At 48.1% G+C, this 23434-nt stretch overlaps 1 protein-coding gene across 4 annotated transcripts in view; it reads right to left on the bottom strand.

Annotated features, from left to right (window-relative positions):
* The window catches only part of DHRS12 (dehydrogenase/reductase 12), a 57819-nt gene that overhangs the window by 18737 nt on the left and 15648 nt on the right, over positions 1–23434 (bottom strand). For all 4 annotated transcript variants that reach the window (XM_061133285.1, XM_061133284.1, XM_061133283.1 and 1 more), the window contains 5 exons: positions 21041–21133; positions 19726–19807; positions 4442–4503; positions 3078–3182; positions 1398–1488 (listed from right to left, as the gene is read on the bottom strand). In XM_061133285.1, the coding sequence (XP_060989268.1) occupies positions 1398–1488; positions 3078–3182; positions 4442–4503; positions 19726–19807; positions 21041–21133 (433 nt within the window). The remainder of the gene's footprint in view (positions 1–1397; positions 1489–3077; positions 3183–4441; positions 4504–19725; positions 19808–21040; positions 21134–23434) is intronic.

The following is a 23434-nucleotide window of genomic DNA, read 5'->3' on the forward strand; positions in this document are numbered from 1 at the left end:
GTGATGTCCTGCGGGGAGGAGAGGCTGGTGGTTCTCCACTGGCTGATGGAGCTACCTGGTCAGGCAGGGCTGGGCATGTCTCCCACCAGGAAGTGACACGAAATAAGAAGCCACCCTCTCTCAACAGCCCTGGCCCGAGTGCCTCCTGGGGTGCTCAGCGGAGGACACCCCCCCCCCTTTGCATTTACAACAGGAGGCTGCCAGATGTCCTCAGATCCACCCCCACCATCTTCCCCCCCGACACCTGGCAGGCTGGCCTGCTACACCTCTTCCTGCCTGGTCTCCGTGGGATGCAACGGAGCACGACACACTTGCACGACACACCTCCTTCATGGGGATGTGGGCGTAGCGAAAATAAGACCAGAAGGCTGTAAGGTCTGAGGGCCCGATACCTGCGTTTAATGAGATAGCACCGTTTGCTTCCCATAGACATTTATCCGCAGCGGTGTTCAGGGCTGAACAGATTTCCCGTGCAGGTGTTCCCTAATTTATCAACTCACTCTCCAAGCACCAGTGCTGGGACGAGCAACCTCAATTCTGCATCTCTTAGGATGAATTCCAAGGATGTAGATGCAGATATTAAGGCCTCTGCTAAACCAGCTTTTGGAAGGTGACAGCAAGCATATGAGAGCCTGCCTCTCACTAGACTGTGGCCAGGCCCAGCCAGGACGTCCCGGCCCCTCTGTGTGCCTCAGTTTCTCCAGATGTAAATGGACGTGACGGCGGTGCCCACCCCAGGAAGGCGGTGAGGGCACAGCCGATAGTATAGAGACAGTGCTGGGAGCAGCGCTGGGCCCTCAAGTGTCCCAGGCGTGCTGCCAAGGCTGCCGGTTTCAGTTCCCTTGTCGGGGGCGGGGGGGGTGGGGGAGCAGCGGGGGGAGGAAAGAGCTACAGAGCCCAAGTGATGTGCCCGAGGTCTCAGAGGTGAGAGGGGCAGACCCCGAAGAGAGTTCTGTTCTCCTTCCCTCTTTTTCCACACTTCCAGAGAATTCCACCTGTCCCCTTAGTGACTGTTACTTCCCCTTGTGCAGTCACTATTTCTAGAAACCCAAGCAGTGCGGAGGTGGCCTGGCCTATCCCCATGTCCCCAGCATCTCCCGTAACACTGGGTGTGGACCAAGCGCCCTCTGTCCCTAGGGAGGGGTCCCCAGCCGTACCCCTACCCGGGCGCCACCCACTCCCTGGGCCACACGCACTTGGGGCACTGACCACGCCACCTCTGCCTCTGAGGACCAGGCTTCTCCCTCTCCAGTCCCAGCCTGCCCGGCTCCCGTGGAATCAAAGCCATTCCTCATCCTCCTGATACCGGTTCTAGGTCATTCCTGGGGAGATTCCGTCCTGCGGCCGCCCAGATATTTTTAGATGAAACATGGGCAGCAGGGAACTTAAAGACCTACCTGGGGTGTCGACCCAGCCGGGATGCATGCACGAGAAGTGGATGGCCGGGTGCGCTCGGGCCCACTGCTCCGTCAGAACCACCTGCTGCCTCTGGAACGGGATGAAGGTGAACAGATGGGAGGGGGAAGCAGGGGGGCCGCAGGTGTGCAGAGCCTCTGTCCCCCGCCCTCCACAAGGTCAGATCGCACCTTCCTCTAGAATCATTGGCTCTTCACCCAGCGAGCTCTGGCTGTGACCCAGGGCTCTGTCCTGGCCCCGCCATCTGAGACGCAGACAGACCAGCAGCAGGAATGAGGCTGCCCGCGGCCTGGGGGATGCCCCCTCCCTCCCCCAAAAAGTACACCCACAGCGCCCTCTCTCCTAGTTGCTAGTTGTTACCGTATTTGCTGCTGGACATGAGTGCGGTGGGAGCACAGAGCGCCCCCAGCAGCACAGGCAGGCACTGAGTGGGTGTCCGTGGACACGTGAAGGAACCTTGGAGTGTGGGAACCGTCCCGGGATGCTTAAAGAATGCATTTGTTGCAAATTTCTTTAAAAATTGTCAAGTACCCCCATGTAAGCCTCAGCTGTGTGGAGGCCACTGCCCCGCTCCCAGGGCAGTTCGATTACATTTTACAAAGAGCTCCACCTGGGCCCCATTTATGGAGTGAGTGGTTTGTTCCCAGGTTCCCTGGAAAATCCATAAGGAAGTCTGGTGCCTCTGACTGGTGGGATGCTGAGTCATGACAAGTCGCCCACCAGGAGCTGGTCTGGGGGTTGGTGAGCGAAAGTGCAGGAGTAAGGGAGGGGGGTGGGACAGGACTCCCCTCCAACAAAAGGGAAAGCTGTGGGCAAGGGCAGCCTCACAAACCACCAGGGAGCCCCCCAGCAGGTGAACTGAAGGGCAGGAGCCGTGAATGTGGCCGGCATACAGCCGGCTCCTAGAACAGCTATGAGAAGCTGAGACACAGAACTTTCTGTTCCAAGTGGGCATGAGACCAGACCTCTGTGCTGTCATGTCTTCAGAACTGGATGTGCATCCCCCCTCACTGGGGCTTCCCAGGTGGTGCCAGTGGTAGAGAACCCGCCTGCCAGTGCAGGAGACATGAGAGACACAGGTTCGATTCCTGGGCCGGGAAGATCCCCTGGAAGAGGGCATGACAACCCACCCCAGTATTCTTGCCTGGAGAATCCCATGGACAGATGCGCCTGGTGGGCTACAGTCCATGGGGTCGCAAAGAGTCAAACATGATGGAAGCGACTCAGTGCACACCCCACAAAGGGAGCCGGAAACCCAGCGCGGTCTGGTGGCATCCGCCCAGCCAGTGAGCAGGGGCTGCCCAGGGAGAGAGAGGGGGCCCCCTGGGTTCATTTCCCCTCTGAGCCATGCAGGACAAGGAACCTCTGCTGAGTCCTGCTGTGGGGAATCACCTGCTCTCACCACCCTCTTTGTGGGTCTGAGAAATTTGGGAAGAGAGGTGGCAGCTTTTGTGGCTCCTCCTCAGGGTGAGCTGAAGCCCCGCACCCCCAGCCGGGTCCAGGCAGAGCTGAGCTGGGCTTCTGATGGAGAAGATGATTTTCTCTCCCGTGAGGGACATTCAGGTGCTCTGGGAAACAGATCCAAGCTAATCTGTATCCCAGAGTAAGCCTTCCATGGCAAACAGCCCAGGTGACCGTGTTGAGAACAGCCCCTCACTTACTTTGTTCTGCGCATAGACCATGGTGCCGTCGAACGCTGTCCTTTCTGACTGCAGGTCATCGATGTTCAGTTTCTGAACCAGCATTCCTCCAGAGGACACTGTTATCTGCAGTAAACGGAGATTTGTGAAGAAAAGTTCGTAATACCTGCCCATCCCTCTTCTCTGTGTATCTGTTTCTCATTGCTCTTGCGACAAATGACCACAAACTAAGAGGCTTACAAAAGTGCAGGTGAGTTCCCAGCTCTGGAAGCCCGAGGTCTGAAATGTGTCTTGTGGGGCTAAAATCCAAGTGTCAGCAGAGACCTTCTGGCAGTTTGAGGGGGGAATTCATTCCTTGGCTTCTCCGGCGTCCGGAGGACACTCACAGGCCTCGGTTTGTGGCCGTACCACCCTGACCGCCTCTGCTTCCCTCCTCACGTCTCCTCTGACTCGGGCCCTCTTCTGAGGACCCCTGGGGCTGCACTGGCCCACCTGGATAATCCACAAAACCCACCCCCATCTCACAATCCTTCACTTAATCACATCTGCAGAGTCCCTTCTGCCAGGTCAAGGTGACACAGTCCGAGGAACTGGGACCTGGGCCTCGGGTGTCTGGAGAGGTCATTATTCGCCCCCCACCCCCCCAAAGCAGAGAGAAGGCAGCCTGCATGGACTGCCCTCTTCCTGACTTCTCTCATTTCTGTCACGTTAACCCATGAGCCGTTAACTCCATAGCTGTCCCCTCCCTGTCCCCGCTTGAGTGGCGGGATCTCCAGGACGTACACCCACCCACCCCTGCCTGCCTCCCCCATCTCCCCCCCTTTCTCAGTGCTTTGCCGACTCTCGGATGACTTTGGGGAAGACTTCGGTGAGGGCTGGGGTCTTGAACGTGGCCCTTTGCATGGCTCTGCCTCCCTTTTCATGGGCTCTGTGTGCAACCACCCAACCAGGATGACAGGCAGGAGCAGGGGATGTGGAGGAGCCCCTGAGAGCAAGAGGAGGCGGGGTTGACAGCCGGCTCCCAGGAAGCCTCTACTGCCAGAAGGAGCATCCTGGAAGCCCAGGCCATGCCTCCGGAGCTCCGCAAGTATGTGTGTCCATGGGACAAAGCCCCAGGCCGACACTCACCTAGGCCTGGACCCCTGTCCACTCCATCAGCAACTCCCCAGACCCACCTGGACGCTGCCTGGGCCGGCGCCCCACTGCCGGATCTCAGGTTATCAAACCTCAAGGCCTCTGGACCCCGGGGACCGAATTTGGCCCTCACTGTGGATGCGGACAGCATGCCCCCACCTCGGGACAGTTGGGGCCGCAAATGTAGGACCACTGATTTCCCATCCGGAACAGAGCTGCTGACTTACAAGACATCCCCAGAGTCAACTCACCACTCTGGGGTCGTGTTCTTTCTCCAAGATGGGGATCAGGGCGGTCGTGAGAACATACACACCTGTGGGGGCATGGAGCGTTCGTGAGGTCACGGGGCCGTCGGGGGCCTCGGGACCCCTCCTGTTAGACGCCCTGGGTGGAGGTGAGGTGGCCCCCTTACCTGTTTCCTCCAGGTGAATGGCAAGTGGCTGCCTGAGCCGCAGTCTCCTCCCCTCGGAGGGTTTTTATTTCAACACTGGAACCAGCCCTGTATTGCTATTACTCACTAGCCTGTCCCTTCTCCAGCCTCACAAGGGTTTCCTTTCCCCAGGATTGGAACAAAGATGCCTTAGAACCTCAGAGACTGAGACGAAAAGATGTCCACACCAGAGGAAGAAAAAAAGCAAACTGCACAACAGTCTGTGAACCCACTTTGAGGAGGAGAAAAAATGTATATAGACACACATGTTCGTTATGTCTAGCCTTTACATGGAAAAAATATGAAGAGGAAACATGAAACATAGCAACACAGCTTAGGCCCCGAGGGTGGGATTAAGTAAAACATTTCCTTCCTCTACTGGACAGTTCTGTACGGTTTGAAATTTAAATATTTTTACAATGAGCATAGAATCTTACAATTATTTCTGTAATCATAAAAGCCATATATATAACATTTTTAATGAGAAAAATATTGTTGAAGTGTTATTTGACATGGAAAGATACTCACAGTATACGGAATGAAGCATTATACAATGTCAGGAAGAACAGAATTCCATTTTTGTAAGGAAAGATGGGTCAGAATGAGGAAAAAGTATCTGCAAGGATGACATTTTGGTATGCTAAAATGTTTAAAATGCTTCTCTCTGAGTGGACAATTATGTCTGTGTTAGTCTCTCAGTTGTGTCTGACTCTTTTCGATCCTGTGGGCTGTAGCCCACCAGGCTCCTCTGTCCATGGGACTCTCCAGACAGGAATACTGGAGTGGGTTTCCATTCCCTTCTCCAGGGGATCTTCCCGACTCAGGGATCGAACCCAGTCTTCTGCATTGCAGGGGGATTCTTTATGGTCTAAGCCACCAGCTTATGTCTAGGCTCTTATGCTCATGTGTATTTTTTCCCCAGTGAACATATATTACCTTGTGTTAAGGGGTGGCGGCAGCGGGGGTGGGTTTAAATGAAAGCCCCGGGCTCTTTCCTGAGTCACTCAGTTCCTGCCTAACCAGCTCTGCCCACTACTTGGAGCCCAGCACGTGTCCCACCCTGCACCCAAGCTCACGGGAGCAGCCTGGCACCGTGGGGAGGGCACTGGGGGAGCCAGGAGTCTGCATTTGAGTCCTGGCTGGTACCTGCCAGTGGCGTGACCAGGGGCAGGTTGACAGAGCAGTATGGCCTGGGTTTCTTTACTTTCGAAAAGGAGACGACAGCTGGCCAGCCCACCTCCTGGAATCAGAGGCTTTGTGCCTGCGAATTGGAATGCTCTCTGTGCACACTGGTTGTTACCATTTTATTTCTTTATCATTATTACTATTATTATTAGCGATTCTCAGTCGTGCCTGTCACCTCACACAGCATTCTCAGTTCTCCATACCCCAAACTGTGGCTGGAGGGGCCAGCCTTGTTAATATTCGTGTTTATTTGTTTGTTTTTGATGTTCGTGATTTTAAATGTCTGGTGAATGCTGGGTCTCCGACAGCTGTTTGCCTCCATGCGGTGGCCTTAAACCCTTCCTTTGCATGCACTGCTGGTGACTCTCTCTGTGATTTAATTTTCGAGAAGTAGAAAGGACTTCTGCCAAAAGCTATTAGCCCTGCCACGATGGATAGTCATAAATGACTCCTTGGCGGAAAGGAAAGGAAAGCTGGAAGCAGGTTCCACAAGGAAGGCTTCACCCTCTCCCTGAGAGGCCCCACTACTCCCCTCCAGGATCAGACTTGCTCACCCCGCTGACCCAGCACACCTCCAGGATGAAAGAGAGCTGGGGGCCCCTTTGCGCCTCTCCCCGCAACCCAGGAGACAGTGATGTGTTTTGTTTTCTGCTTCAGCCTCTGCGAGAATATGCTGTATCCATTTAGATGCTAGCAGAGTTACCCTGTGGGGTTTCCCTGGTGGCTCCCTGGTAAAGAATCCGCCTGCAATGCAGGAGACGTGGGCTCAATCCCTGGGTTGGGAAGATCCCCTGGAGAAAGGAAATGGCAACCCATTCAAGTATTCCTGCTTGGAGCACTTCATGGACAGAGCAGCCTGGAAGGCTACAGTCCACAAGAGAGTTGGACATGACGGAAGGACTGACACTTTCACTTGCAGAGTTACCCTGTAGGAAGATTAGCCGGGCCGCTCATCCTCACCTGTGAGGCACAGCCAGGTAGTAGGTGCTTTTCTAAAAACTCCTGGGGAAACTGCAGTTTTTAACAACAGGCCTTCTGGGGTCTCTTCTATCTTAAAAAAAAACAAAAATGATCTCCCTGCAAGTCACTGCAGAGTACTCATCTCAGTGCTCAGAGATGACCTAGAAGGGGAGGTCACCTAGAGGGGAGGAGATTCAAGAGGGTGGGGATATATGTGTATATATGGCTGATTCATGTTGTTGTACAGCAGAAACTAACAACATTATAAAGCAACCATACTCCAAATAAAAAAAAAAATTCTCCCTCATCCCAAGTCCCCCACCCTACTTCCTGGGGCCCAGCTATAGCCCCAAGCAGATCTGAGCCATCATGCAAGTTTTTTGCCTCCTGGGTCTCCAGCTTTATCATTTCAAAACACGTGTCACTCTACACATGCAGCAAGCATTTCTCCTCCCTCAGAAGGAGATGAAGCCTCTCTTTCCGGTCATAAGCGATTTAGAATCCTCCAGCCTCCTAGCCTCCCTTCTGAGGCCCCTCCTATGTACCTTCCGTGTCTTTTCAGGCCAGCAAAGAGAAACACAAGAAAAATCTGCTAAATGCCCCATATAACTTCCTTGTTCCTGTTCCCTTCTGCCTATAAAATTTCTAGCCTTGTACAGCTCTTTCATGCCCCATCTACTGCTAAATGGATGCTCCCTAATTTTATGAATCTCTGATTAAAGCCAATGAGAACTTTTAAAAAAAATCTGCTAAGTTAATAACATAAAAATGTATAAGCAATATGTATGTATATATTTGGGGTCCCCTGGTGACTCAGATGGTAAAGAATCTGCCTGCAATGCAGGAGATCCAGGTTCAATCCCTGGGTGGGGAAGATCCCCTGGAGAAGGGAACGGCTACCCATTCCAGCATTCTTGCCTGGAGAATCCCACGGACAGAGGAGCCTGGTGGGCTACAGCCCGTGAGGTCGCAAAAGTCGGACACAACTGAGTGACCAGCACTTTCTCTTCTTCCTGATCCGAGCTGTGCCAGTCAAACTCTCCCTCCAAGTGTGTGGACACACGACCCTTGACTCAGCGGCCGCCCTATTTGGCCCGTGGATGTGGACAAGCAGACCCGGGGAGGGCTGGGATGGAGTCTGCGGACAACAGCCCCAGAGAAACAGGGAAAGTTCGCCCGGGGCCTCATGCTCTCCTATCCTGTCCCTGATGCCCCCCAAAGCCCAGCTGTGCCTCCACCACTGAGTTCCATGAAGGCTGTCCTTGCGGCCCCCTCCAGGAGATCAATTCTGTTTAGTCAGCTTGAGTGGGTTCCTGCTCCTGGTAACCAGACAAACCCTGAGACACTGGGCTTGTCTTAGCTAGAAAACCCACCCATTCACCTGTGCCATCAGCTCATGAGACTATCCCTGGAAAGCTACAGGCAGGCCTCTGCTGGAAACGGCTATGAGTGTCTTTGGTCATTTCAGTCCTAATGTGAACCAGTTCTGTAACTTCTGTTCCTCCGAGACTGACTAGCTAAGACCAGGGACGTGTGGGGGATTCTGAGCATTGATGTGGAAAGAAAAAAACATAAAAAGGAGAAGCTATTTTAGAGTCTGGGCTCCTGGGGGAGGCAGGCCCGGGTGTAGGGAAGACACCTTCAGGCATGGGATAATGTGCCCGAGCTGAGTCCTGCTCCCAGTAATAAGGAAAATAATTCATTATCATTATGACTCATTAGTATTTTAAATTTACACAATGCCTTCCTTCCAAGGAACTCATTATGTCGATGGAGGTTCATTACGAGAAGGAGATTTGGGAGTGGATTTATGTTGGACACAGTCTTCTAAATACGGCAACAAGGACCTTTATGACATGGGTACATGACTTGAAGCAAATCTCTCTCTATAAGCTAATTAGGAAGGGATGCTAAACTGTGTCAAGCCGGGCGAAGCTGAAGGAGAGATGTGTAGTCCTCTTAAAGCGTTCCGGAAACCACAGTTCCATCCAAATATTAAATTTATGGTACCCCTGAAACCGTACCATAGCATTTGTATTATATATTTCAATAGCATTAAAATAATTGTTTGGTGAGAAAAATATACTGCAGTGTTCACATTTAGCACGAAGAACTGATTGGAGTTTCTATTAAAAGAAACCTTTAAAACCAGCTTGAATTAAAGTCATTTTGGTTACTAGGTGGGTATATTTGAGTCCATGCTTTACCAAATGTACTATCTGCTGGGGAAAATAATTGTCCTTCTACCCCTGGGAAGTTACTGGTGTGGATTTTAGAGGAGCAGACAGCTGCATGGTGAATGCCATTTGGTCCTTGTCCCACGGGTACAGTAACACAAACATCCCATAGTGAGCCCCGGGGCCTCACACACTCACTTTACAAATTATATAAAGACCATTTCAAAGATCATATTACCAGGGAAAGCTGGCAGCACAGAGTCCCAGAGAAAATGAGGAAGCAGGACTCAAGCTGAGTCCTGCTCTCAGTAATAAGGAAGATAATTCGAGTCATCAACTTCCCGTGGGGTATTTACTCTTGGCTTGGGGTCAGACAGCAGTGAGGGGTGTCAGATCTTTTCCCCATGCCCCCAACCTCAACTTCCCCCTCTCCCTGCCACTTCCAGTTCCACGTTTTAAATACCAGTGGCTACATGCGTGCTAAGTCGCTTCAGTCGTGTCCAACTCTTTGCAACCCATGGACTGTAGCCCACCAGGCTCCTCTGTCCATGGGATTCTTCAGGCAAGAATACAGGAGTGGGTGGCCATGCCCTCCTCCAGGGGATCTTCCTGACCCAGGGATGGAACCCGTGTCTCCTGTGTCTCTGGTACTGCAGGCAGATTCTTTACCCCTGAAGCCACCAGGATGCTAGAGGCTAAAGCAGTGTTTCTGGTGCAGGATGACTGAATCTGCTCCCTGCCGTCACAGCCGAGAGGGAGGCTGTTGCTACTACACCTGGGACACAGTGAAAGCTCCTGGTTTACAGCGGGGAGAGCGGGGGCTCATTAAAAGCATGAAGGTGCTTAATTGGGATTTTGTTTTTAAGATTCCTCAAATGAGCACCTGCTCGAATGGCTGTGGGTAGCATTTCTTGAAAAACACCCATGGAACCCCAACCAGATCATCAGACAAGGTTCTGAGCCCCCAGGACAGGACAGGGCCGGGCACCTCGCCAGCTCCCTGGATTGGGGCCAGTGCTCCTTGGCCGGGAGAGTAGGAGAGTGGTCCCCACGGGGCCCCTAGAAAGATCACCCCAGCCTGGGCGCTGCAGCGGCTCAGACCCCACCCTGGAGTGGCAGGCAGGGCAGGTGGGGGTTGTCCAGGCACACCATGGCCCAGGGACTCAACTCTAGAAGGTTTTTCTGCCTCATCCCAAACAGCCTCAATAGCAGCAGAAAACCAAAGCCGACGGGTGAATGACCTCTGACTTTTGGGACTCTGACACCGACCTCTGTGCAGCACTGCACCGCATGGAAGGTGCCACTGCACGTCCTCCTCGCCAGATGATAGTGCGGGGCACCCGCTGTCCCCAGGCCTGAGCGGGGTGACCTGTGCTCTAAGCTGGGGAGAAGACAGTGCCCTTTCTAGGAGCGCATGGATTACCGAGGAGGGCACCTCAAATCCACCATAATAAAGAATCTGCTTCTTACCAAGAAACAGACTCACTGTGCCCAGAGCTAAGATGCTGTCCTCTCTTTTTGCTTTATTTTATATATCTTTACATACAGTAAAACTCTGTGTGTATATGTGTGTGTGTGTGTGTGAGTGTGTGTGTGTGTGTATGTGTGTGTGTGTGTGTGAGTGTGTGTGTGAGTGTGTATGGCTCTATGCGCTTTTACCAATGTAGAACGTTGGGTAACTAACTATGCATTACATTGTAGAGTGATTTAGAACCATCCATCACCCCAAATATTCCCTCTCAGTCACCTGGGTCCTTTGTGGTCACACCCTCCTTGCATCCCTGATCCCCAGCAACCACGAATCTGTTCCCAGTCCCCAGAACGAGTCTAGCTTGATTTTCGCCAGTGCGTTGAAGATTTATCCACATTGCTGCAAATGTCCATGTTTTGTTCCTTTTTCTTGAGGCACAGCATCCCGTGCTGTGGAAGTAACACAGTTTATTTGCCAGTTGAAGGACAGCTGGGTTGTCTTCAGTTTAGGGTGATGAGGAATAAAAATAAAAGTAGCTATAAACATTCGTGCTCATGTTTTTATGTGAACATCTGATTTCTCCTGGGAACATAGCTTCCAACTCCTTCTTTAACCCTCGCCTCTAGCCTGTAAAGGTATCATGATCCCATTTTACAGAATGGGGATGTGAGGCTTGGGGAGGTTAAGGCAGTTCGCACACGTCACCAGAGGAGCTGGATCACAGGCTGAGCTCCTCGTAAGGGCCAGGCAGTGCCTGCCCTCAGCGACTCATGCCCTTTACTAGAAACCACCTATCAATGGGTGACTTCTTTTTTTTTTTTTTTTAATTTTTTTATTAGTTGGAGGCTAATTACTTCACAACATTTCAGTGGGTTTTGTCATACATTGATATGAATCAGCCATAGATTTACACGTATTCCCCATCCCGATTCCCCCCTCCCACCTCCCTCTCCACCCGATTCCTCTGGGTCTTCCCAGTGCACCAGGCCCGAGCACTTGTCTCATGCATCCCACCTGGGCTGGTGATCTGTTTCACCATAGATAGTATACATGCTGTTCTTTTGAAACATCCCACCCTCACCTTCTCCTACAGAGTTCAAAAGTCTGTTCTGTATTTCTGTGTCTCTTTTTCTGTTTTGCATATAGGGTTATCGTTACCATCTTTCTAAATTCCATATATATGTGTTAGTATGCTGTAATGTTCTTTATCTTTCTGGCTTACTTCACTCTGTATAATGGGCTCCAGTTTCATCCATCTCATTAGGACTGATTCAAATGAATCCTTTTTAACGGCTGAGTAATATTCCATGGTGTATATGTACCACAGCTTCCTTATCCATTCATCTGCTGATGGGCATCTAGGTTGCTTCCATGTCCTGGCTATTATAAACAGTGCTGTGATGAACATTGGGGTGCACGTGTCTGTTTCAGATCTGGTTTCCTCAGTGTGTATGCCCAGAAGTGGGATTGCTGGGTCATATGGCAGTTCTATTTCCAGTTTTTTAAGGAATCTCCACACTCTTTTCCATAGTGGCTGTACTAGTTTGCATTCCCACCAACAGTGTAAGAGGGTTCCCTTTTCTCCACACCCTCTCCAGCATTTATTGCTTGTAGACTTTTGGATAGCAGCCATCCTGACTGGCGTGTAATGGTACCTCATTGTGGTTTTGATTTGCATTTCTCTAATAATGAGTGATGTTGAGCATCTTTTCATGTGTTTGTTAGCCATCTGTATGTCTTCTTTGGAGAAATGTCTGTTTAGTTCTTTGGCCCATTTTTTGATTGGGTCATTTGTTTTTCTGGAATTGAGCTGCAGGAGTTGCTTGTATATTTTTGAGATTAATCCTTTGTCTGTTTCTTCATTTGCTATTATTTTCTCCCAATCTGACGGCTGTCTTTTCACCTTACTTATAGTTTCCTTTGTAGTGCAAAAGCTTTTAAGTTTCATTAGGTCCCATTTGTTTAGTTTTGCTTTTATTTCCAATATTGTGGGAGGTGGGTCATAGAGGATCTTGCTGTGATTTATGTCGGAGAGTGTTTTGCCTATGTTCTCCTCTAGGAGTTTTATAGTTTCTGGTCTGACATTTAGATCTTTAATCCATTTTGAGTTTATTTTTGTGTATGGTGTTAGAAAGTGTTCTAGTTTCATTCTTTTACAAGTGGTTGACCAGTTTTCCCAGCACCACTTGTTAAAGAGGTTGTCTTTTTTCCATTGTATATCCTTGCCTCCTTTGTCGAAGATAAGGTGTCCATAGGTTCGTGGATTTATCTCTGGGCTTTCTATTCTGTTCCATTGATCTATATTTCTGTCTTTGTGCCAGTACCATACTGTCTTGATGACTGTGGCTTTGTAGTAGAGTCTGAAGTCAGGCAGGTTGATTCCTCCAGTTCCATTCTTCTTTCTCAAGATTACTTTGGCTATTCGAGGTTTTTTGTATTTCCATACAAATTGTGAAATTCTTTGGTCTAGTTCTGTGAAAAATACCATTGGTAGCTTGATAGGGATTGCATTGAATCTATAGATTGCTTTGGGTAGAATAGCCATTTTGACAATATTGATTCTTCCAATCCATGAACACGGTATGTTTCTCCATCTGTTTGTGTCCTCTTTGATTTCTTTCATCAGTGTTTTATAGTTTTCTATGTATAGGTCTTTTGTTTCTTTAGGTAGATATACTCCTAAGTATTTTATTCTTTTTGTTGCAATAGTGAATGGTATTGTTTCCTTTATTTCTCTTTCTGTTTTTTCATTGTTAGTATATAGGAATGCAAGGGATTTCTGTGTGTTAATTTTATATCCTGCAACTTTACTATATTCATTGATTAGCTCTAGTAATTTTCTGGTAGAGTCTTTAGGGTTTTCTATGTAGAGGATCATGTCATCTGCAAACAGTGAGAGTTTCACTTCTTCTTTTCCTATCTGGATTCCTTTTACTTCTTTTTCTGCTCTGATTGCTGTGGCCAAAACTTCCAACACTATGTTGAATAGCAGTGGTGAGAGTGGGCACCCTTGTCTTGTTCCTGATTTCAGGGGAAATGCTTTCAATTTTTCACCATTGAGGGTGATGCTTGCTGTGGGTTTGTCATATATAGCTTTTATTATGTTGAGGTATGTTCCTTCTATTCCTGCTTTTTGGAGAGTTTTAATCATAAATGAGTGTTGAATTTTGTCAAAGGCTTTCTCTGCATCTATTGAGATAATCATATGGTTTTTATCTTTCAATTTGTTAATGTGATATATTACATTGATTGATTTGTGGATATTAAAGAATCCTTGCATTCCTGGGATAAAGCCCACTTGGTCATGGTGTATGATTTTTTTAATATGTTGTTGGATTCTGTTTGCTAGAATTTTGTTAAGGATTTTTGCATCTATGTTCAATGGGTGACTTCTATGGTGCTAAGACAGAGTCACAGAGGGTGCTCTGGGAGCCAAGAGCAGGAACGCTGGCCAAGCTCCAGGCTAGGGGCGCTCTCAACCGAGTCACAGAGAAGTGAAAGTGAGCAAGAAGGGCACATTCCAGGCAGAGGAGCCTCAGAGATAAAAGCAGGGAGGTATCTAGTAATGGGCTGACTGGGGACTTCCCTGGGCATCCAGTGGCTAAGACTTGGAGTGTGCAAAGCATGGGGCACAAGTTCAGTCCCTGGTCAGGGAACTAGATCCCACATGGCAGCAACTAAGACCCAGCACAGTCAAATAAGTAAATATTTTTAAAACTAATAATGCACTGGCAGAGGACCCATGTTGTGAAATAATGGAAGTATGTCTGGGCAGATAGGGGAGGTACAATAACAAAGGACTGCAATTCCAGGTTAAGGAATTTGGGTGTTACAAAAATAGTACCTGACATTGCTATAGTGCTTATTATTCCCAGGTACTGTGTCTCTCTGGGAATCTTGAAGGTTTGGGAGCTGGAAGGTTTCAGGAACCAAGGATTATTGACAAGTGAGAATGCCTGATGCCAAACACATTCAGTGCCTGAGGGCACATCCCTCAGAAGTCCTATTCTCTGCCTTCCTAGGGTCTGGACCGCAGCTCCCTTCATGGATGAAAAGAGAACTTACTGTATAGTTACTGAAATTGTTTATGTGTCTGATTCACCCACTGGACCAGGAGTCCCTATAATTTCTGAATCCTTATCACTGACCACAGCTTACAGTGTGTGCTCTATAAATCTTTACTGAGCAAAGTATTTTGTTCATTAAACATTTCAGGCTAATAGTTAACCACATCCTTAACTCAGAGGACCCATTTCCAAAGAATTAGAATGTAATAAAACAGACCCTTGTTGCAGATTACTGTTTGACCATATTCACCCCCTCTTCCCCACCTTCCTGGGAGGAGTATGTCTCCCTGACACTTGATTCAGGGCTCCGTGAAATGACTTGCATTAGTGGTTAGATGTTAGCAGATCTGAAGCAAGCAGGGACTTGCAAGGTTCTTGCACACTTGGGCTTCTGCTATTGCTGCTGGAACATACTCTGACCAGCCTAATGGTCCAAGGAGGATGCAAGGATTTGGAACATAATGTAGACCCTATTTGCTGAGATACCCTGCTGAGCCCAGCTGAGGTTAGTCCACCCAACAGACCTGCATAAGAGTTAGCAAGAAATACATGCTTATTATTGTGTGCCTCAGAGATCTGGGGGATGTTTGTTATGTAGCAAGAGCTGACAGATAGAACCCTATAGCAAAAATGTACCAACTATAATTTTATTTAGGAAGGGGAGCCACAGACTCTGGTTTCAAACTACTTCTGACCCTGTTTCCTTGTCTGTGAAATCTGTAGAGTTGTTAGGAGGACTGAATGAGATAATTCAAGAAAAACAGTGCAGACCTGGCACATGGAAAGTGTCCAGTGTGTGTGTTATTAGCATTAGTATCATCACTATTATATTAAGGTGTGGGCTTCCCTGGGGGCTCAGAGGTAAAGAGTCTGTCTGTCAAAGCAGGAGATGCAGGTTCAATTCCTGGAAGATCAGGAAGGGTCAGGAAGATCCCCTGGAGAAGGAAATGGCAACCCACTCCAGTATTCTTGCCTGGGAAGTCCCATGGACAGAGGAGCCTGGCAGGCTACAGTCCATGGGGTTGCAAAGAGTCAGAAGTGACTTAGTGACTAAACAGCAAAAACATATTAAGGTGTTTCTGAACCCTGGGTCCCTGCCTTCAGTAGCAGTTCCCATTGGGTGTGGATCTATGCCAGCAGTAGAAAGCTCCAGATAACAGAATGTGAAGTGAACAGAATATGAACATTTACTGTACACTGATGTATATATGGGTTTCCCTGGTGGCTCAGTGGTAAAGAATCTGCCTGTAATGCAGGAGCCACAGGAGATTCAGGCTCCATCCCTGAATCACGAAGATCCCCTGGAGGAGGGCACAGCAACCCACTCCAGTATTCTTGCCTGGAGAATCCCATGGACAGAGGAGCCTAGCAGGCTACTGTTCATAGGGTCACAGAGTCGGACGTGACTGGAAGCGACTTAGCACACACACGCATGAACGCACGATGTATGTATGGCCTTCCAAAATAACCTCAACTGAACTTCCCCACCTTCTACCAAAGGGCTGAGGTATCCCGCCTGTTTATTACAGCCAACTAATTGATGACACAGCAGTTCTGGAGGACGTGGACAGCGTCCTCATCTTGAGCCCTGTGGGTGAGAGGGGCTGAGATGTGGGTGAGAGTTTTAACCGGCTCGGCTGTGGCCGGCTGCCAGCACATCACTCAGCCAAGCGCCTCCGCCCCCTCCCCACATCTGTCTTCCCTCCTCATGGACTCTTAATGCCACTGAATGCTAACAGGCAAAATGTATATGCTTGGAGTAGACCCAAAGCCCAGGAGCAAGAACAGCACCCCAACAGAATCTGTCTCATGAGATCACTTCACCTCCACGCTTCATCTCCCCACAAAGCTACCCCAGGCAGTTCCTTTTTGTTTCCCGGGAGAGTGAACGATGAAAACCTCTCCAGGCCCCACCCATGTCCACAAAAGGAGAAGGAGAGTGATTTCCAAACTGTATCTAATTCATGTACTATGATATTGTCACACGCAGCCACACACAGCCACAGGCTCTGACAGCATCTCAGTGATCCTCCACCAAACCTAAGGGTTTCCAAATCCCTAGAACCTGCTGATAAATTCTGCAGATGCTAGTATCGTCTTGTCCTCAGCATTATCAGGAATCTACTGACGTTTGCCTGAGGACTGGAGGCATTTCTAGTGGCCCAACTGAATCTTAGAAAACAGAAAACAACCTAACCCGTGTTGCATAATCGGGCTGAGAAAACATGTTTCGTATTAGAAAGGCAGCCAGCAATTTCCTAGGACTCAGACAGAGGTCTGAGCTGTCCATTGGGCTCGGGACCTGCTCAAGAATAATAATATTTGAACCTCCTTGTATCTCCTTATCTGTGAAGCAGAGAGACGTCTACCTGCCCTCCCGTCACTGAATTGCCTCTGTGTATATTGGACTCCGTCTTCCCCTCTGGAGAGGAAGAATAAATATTAAGCATGAAAATTATCAGGCTTCTCAGAGAAGTTGGGAAGATCAATGTTTCTAGCACAAGTAGGAAATGAAAATGAAGAGATATCAAAGTCCTTGGAAGCAGACCTGATCTGTACAAAAGTACAACATAACCTGCCGTGTAATGAAAAAGGCAAAAAATAAAAGGAAGCTCCCTGGCAGTCCAGTGGTTAAGACTCAGTGCTTTCACTACTGTGACCTGGGTTCAATCCCTGGTTGGGGACCTGAGATCCCACAACCCGTGCAGCACAGGAAAAAAAAAAAAAAGAGGCAGTCTTGGAGTCCATCAGATCTGCCTACATTCTCAGTCAATGCAGAGGGGCCTTCAGAGAAGCCCCCAGGGGGCCTTCTAAGCAGTGCCCCAGCCCCACACCATGCTTCCCCAGCATGGCAGGTCTCCCCACTGCCAGCCTCCCTTAGCCCTTATTTCACATTAAAGCAGTTTCAGATCTAAGGGAGGAGATGCTGGGGGAGAGGCTGGCAGAACTTGTCCTGGTTATTTATGAACATGGGCTCTGGAGGCAGGCGGACCTGGCTTCAAATTCTGGCTCCTCCACTTGACCTTGGGCAAGTTACTCAAGCTCTCTCAGTCCTAGTTTTTTCATCTGTAACTGTATAGGCAGGAATACCTCCACTACAGCGTGGTGCTGTGGGTTCAATGACATGTATACATCCCCTCCCCCAGGGCGGAGCACGCAGCACATACCCAGTGGAGTGGAGTTGGGTGGTGGACGGGTGGGTGGGAAGCAGCAGAGCTGGCTTCGTCTTGTGCAACCCCTTGTACTTTTTGAACAGAGGAGCCCCCACTTTTGTTTGCCACTGGGCCCTACAAATCACAAAGCTGATCCTGGGGTGCAGCCAACCTAGGAGGCCAGCTGCTAGGATCCCAGGAGCCCCTACCATCCAGGAGAGTCAGAAGGCAAACCCTGTCATGACCCCACATTCGTGTACTTCTGGTACTTTGGGCAAGGACACCGCATTTGGAACAAAGCAGAAGATGGGAATATTTTGTCCTAAACCTGCAGCATCTCATAGCAAGCTCCCAGGGATTTGTTTAAAAAGAAAGAAATGCAACCTCAGAGCTGGGGAGAAGGGTCCTTCTCCGCTCTCCTCCTGAAGGGAGAATGATGAGCAATCTCCTTTGGCCCCTTCCTTCCTCCATCCCAAGCAGGTGAGCACTTCAGTAATAAATATAGTAAATTTGGGAGCAAGAAACTGGGCTTCCTGGGAGGGGTTGGTGGTGTCTGTCTGGGATCATCCAACCACAACAAAGCCAGCAAGGCTGCCTAATTCTGGGGGTTCAGCATTAAGGAAGTCATCTGGCTCTCACCTGAGCCACACCCTTCACCCAGCCTTGTCAGCAACAACAGTGACTTAGGGCTTTCACTCATTATTATTCTACTGCCTTACTCCTCACTCTGCTCAGTTCTTGGGTGGGAAGAGGTTGCTATTTAATAGATACCCTCAGTGACCCCAGCAGCCGCAGGAACCCCCACCATTCATCGTGTGACTTAGGATTAATTAAAACGCCATATTAAAAGCCTCACTTCCTCAGAGGAAGTGGTATGGTCACCGGGGAGAATCTGAGAGTCATTGCCTCTCCCAGGTGAAAGGCACTGAAATCGTCTACAGACGGTCCCCAATTTACAACGGTTTGAATTACGATTTTTCGATGGTGTGAAAGCAATATGCATTCCTTAGAAACTGTATTTTGAATTTTGGGTTTTGAGCTTTTCCTGAGCTGGTAATAAACGGTAAGATGCTCTCTCAGGATGCACGGCAAGTTCCCAGTCAGCCAGGCAATCACAAGAGTGAACAACCTGCACATTTACAGCCACTCTGGACCAGACAACCATTCTGTTTTTCAGTTGCAGCACAATATTTAATAAACATGAGAAATTCAATACTTTATTATACACTAGGCTTTGTGTTAAATAATTTTGTAGGCTAACATTAAGTGTTCTAAGCCTATTTAAGGTTGGCTGGGCTAAGCAAGAATGTTCCATAGGTTAGGTGGATTAATTTTCAGTTTACAGTGTGATCAACCTTCATATGATGGGTTAACTGGGACCTAACCCCATCCCAAGTTGAGGAAGATCTGTACTCCAGACCCCTTGGTTCAAGAAGGAGAAAAATCCAAAGAGGTTAAAATTCTGGCCCATTGGTTCTCAAACTTAAGTGTGCATCAGAATCGTCTGGAGGGCTTGTTCAAACACAGATTTCTTGGTTCCATCCCAGTTTTGGATTCAGTGGATCTCGGGGTGAGGCCCAAGAACGTGCATTTCCACCAAGTCCCCTGGTGATGGTCCAGGAACCCCACTTTGAGAATCACTGACCTGGTACAAAACACGTTGGCCTGTTATTACAGAACCCAGGGGTCCTGTGTTTCAGGTAAACGAATGCCTTTCTAGGCCCATGTTCTTGGCTCATGGCTGCTCCTTCTTCAGCCCTGGCTGGAAGTTCTCTTGGCTGCAGTTTTCATACTTGCCCTTTCCACCTAAGGTGACCCTGCCCTCCTCCCCAAAGTCATGTCTATAATGAGCCTTGAGCTTCCTAGGAAAAAACCACTTTAAGAATATATTTCTGGCACTACCGCATTTTATAAAAAATAAGACAAGAGTGTTTTATGAAGAACAAATAATGCATTTAAAGATAAAGTGAATACAATCATGCTATGAACCAAGAACTCTAAAAGTTTATCACTACTTTTCTGATCCTTCTACAGTTTCTGATCCTTCTCCATTTATTTTGCTAAAAATAAATAAGAGAACTGCTTACACTTACCCAGAGTGTTGGTAGCAAAGTTTTTTTCAAGTCCGTCTTCCGTGAGCTCTCTCTTATTGACCATGCAACCTGCATTATTGATCTAGAAATCACAGTTCCCATTTCAAAATAAAGGAAAATAGGGCCAAGGGACCTGTTTCCACATCCCATAGCTCCACGCCACCACTGGTCCCACGGGTATGTGATGACAATTCATGTTCTGCTCTACTGTCTCTTCACACCAAACCCCTTCCTGGAAAATGCCACTTGTGCAGCAGGCTCAGCCATGGGACTGTGCAGAGACTTCCAATGACCAAGGCTTGGCCAGGCGACCTAATTCACAATAAAGTGCCCTGGAAATTTGTCTAGACCAATGCTATCCAGTAAAAGTATGTAATTTCAAGTTTTCTAGAAAGTAGTCACATTAAAAAGGTAAAAAGAAAAACAGCTTCTAAGAGTTATCTGAGGTGCTGTCTCCCAGGCTGCAGTCCTCATTTTGCCCCAAATAAAATGTAACTCACCAAAAAAAATAAATAAAAACGTGAAAAGAAACAGGTAAAATTGATTTTAATAATGTATAGTATTTAACTCACCATATCTAAAATAGTAGCTTTTCAAGATGTAATCAACATAAAAATGTAATCAATATAAAAATGTTAGTTTACTTTTGCTTTTTTTTACACTAAGTCTTCAACTTTGGTGGATTTTTACACTGATGGAACATCTCAGTTTGAACCAGCTACATTTAAAATGCTCTGTAACCATACTGGACAGTGCAAGACTAGACTTGGGTCTGAACGAACATTTTGGAACACATGAGAAACTCTTTGGGCAGAAAAGCAGCTCAGCTCAAAGCAGAATCTGTGTGAGGAGCAGAGGGACACCAGCCCACCTGAGTCTTCCAACTTCCTCAGTGGAGCAGCTGACTGATACCAAAAGATTTGGTTGTCTGCAACAGGGGTTCTTTTGCACTAAGCTTTTTAATTTTCCCCCGAGTCTCTAATTTTAATACATCAATCCCCAGATCTACAGAGTTCAAGAATGGCAGCACACAAATCACCATTTTATGAAGAAATGGAACCTTTCCATCACCCCCCAAAGATCCAGTATAGGGTCCCTTCCTTTACTCACACATCCAACCAACATGGTTAGAACGACTCAAATGAGTGAACCTGGTGACATAAACAGGCCTCCCCGTAAAAGATTCTCACTGAGGTGTCACCATACAGACACAGACACAGACACACACACACACACACACACACAGTCTTCATCCACACAGAGGAGAAACACACAGGCATGAGATTTATCCCCTACTTATGTTTACAAAGCTCACCAAGACATTGAGGGTATGTTCCTGCTTGAAATTTTCAACAAATTTCCAGATTGACTTGGGAACAGACAGGTCCACAATATGCAGAAAGATGTTCTAGACCAGAAAACAAAAGAAGTCATACAGTTAAAAAAAATGTACTTTTTTCATTAAAAATGGTTTTAAAAAACAAATCATTTGGAATGATATAAAATGCAAAGTCTCACTGCTCAGAAGTACATCATTGTTCACAATTTCTTATGAATCACCCAGAAATACTTTAAGTACATACAACATTTATACATACATGTTTTAGGCATTATATATACATATATATACACACTAAGCATTATATATATGTTACACATGTGTATGTGTAGCCCCTTTCCATATAAATAGATTCAGACTATACATTGTTCCATATGCTTCTTTTTCACTTAACAACATGTTTCAGAGATTTTTTTCCTTAAATATAAATCTACCTTATTTCTTCTAATGGCCACAAAACATCGCATGGATGTGTCATAGTTTCCTACCAATCATTTGGGGTTTTTTGTCAATATTTTATTCCAAAGAGAATATCTAGGGCACATCAGAACTATGAGATGACAACTTCCTCTGTGACTCAGCCCTTGCTTGCAATGTCAATCTCAGCCTTGTGCTATGGTTACCTCTGGACACAGCCCCACTCCCCTACCCCACCCCACTTAGACTCAGAATTCCCTGACGGAGGAGCCACATCGAGGGCACCCCATGGCAGTGGTGCACACACAGCCATGCATGTCAATGAGCAAAGCACGCTGGCCGTTGGGCCCCTTTTCCCAGCACATACATGAAACTTGCATTCTCAGCACCCACTGAACGGCCCTGAGTTCAACGTCACTGAACATCGCTGAGGCTCAGCGTCCCTGAACTCCAGCAGGCGTCAGAGACTTATCACCAACCCAAGGCAGAGATTTCTGCTGCTGGGAACTGACCTCCAGATAAGCCATAAAACCCATAATACAGCAGAGTTCAGTGCCCTGCCTCAGTTTCCCCAGCAACGGAGCCACTGAACCCAAGGAAGAATTTCTACTGATCTTAAAACATGTTGTCTCATCCTGAGACAAAGGCTCAGAGAATGAGAAGAGAAACCACCCCACCTTATGACTCAGAAGGCCTGTAATCAGCTTGAATGCCATGTTTGGCTTAAGTCTGGCATAACTGAGTCTTCCTCTGCCTTCAAGGGAGAGGAAAAGCACTGTCTGTACAGAACTACACTCTTCTCAAAAGTCCCTGAAGGCCCTGGCCCAGCCAGAGTGAACACGAGGCTGTTGACTCACACCAGAGTCAGCCATGAGCCTCTGCCGATGAGGGGAGGCCAAGTCCGGACACCTAATCCTTTCATTCCAAGGTCTTCCCCAAAATCACTGTAGGACCCCCTCCCACCCTGCAGGGCTGCAAAACACTCACACAGAATCCAGGTCTGAAAAGCAACAAAATTCAAATGAACAACAAAATTCAAGAGAGCTAAAATCAATTTTACTCTGATCATCGCACAGTCTCCTTGAGTTTCCTAGAAGCACCCAAGGCATCTCAGAATTATATAGCAGCAGCAGCAGGGAACAGGGAAATCAGCCATGGAGCCTGGTGAAATGAAACATCCTGAAAAGGTGAAAGGAACCGTCTGGCTCCCTCTGCGAGACACTAGGAAGACAGAAGGCACCCAGAAGAGGCCAGCTGTCCTCTGTGACGAGGAGAAGGAACCAGCCAGGTGCTCGAGTGGGAAAAACCCAGGGGCCCGGGTTGGAACCCTGGCCTGGAAACTAGATCCCACATGCTACAATAAAGAATTCACATGCTGCAACTAAAGATGGTGCATGCTGAATGGAAACTGAATAAAACAATATCACCTCTAATTTTCAGATGAGGAAACCGAGGTTCAGGAGAGCTAAGCGCACTGTCTAGCCCACAAGGCTTTGGTGAGGGCAGAGCCCAGCTCCTCCCCTCGTGCCCCTGACAAAGCTTCACAGACAGAGAGGAGTCGCTGATCCTGAGGTCTCCTCCTCTGTCCTGTGAGCCTGCTCCTCCAGCAGCCCCCCCACACCCGCTGCCGCTCCATCCACTGCCCACAACTGAGGGGCCCACAACTCCAAGTTTTAAGCTTTAAAAAAATTTTTTTTTAATTGAAAGATAATTGCTTTATCAACAATTTGCCAACAAAGGTCTGTCTAGTCAAAGCTATGGGTTTTCCAGTAGTCATGTGTGGATATGAGAGTTGGACTATAAAGAAAGCTGAGCATCAAAGAATTGATGCTTTTGAACTGTGGTGTTGGAGAAGACTCTTGAGAGTTCCTTGGACTGCAAGGAGATCCAACCAGTCCATCCTAAGGGAAATCATTCCTGAATGTTCAGTCGAAGGACTGATGATGAAGCTGA

Source organism: Dama dama, chromosome 30 (genome assembly GCF_033118175.1).
Source record: "Dama dama isolate Ldn47 chromosome 30, ASM3311817v1, whole genome shotgun sequence".
NCBI classification, from domain to species: Eukaryota; Metazoa; Chordata; class Mammalia; order Artiodactyla; family Cervidae; genus Dama; species Dama dama.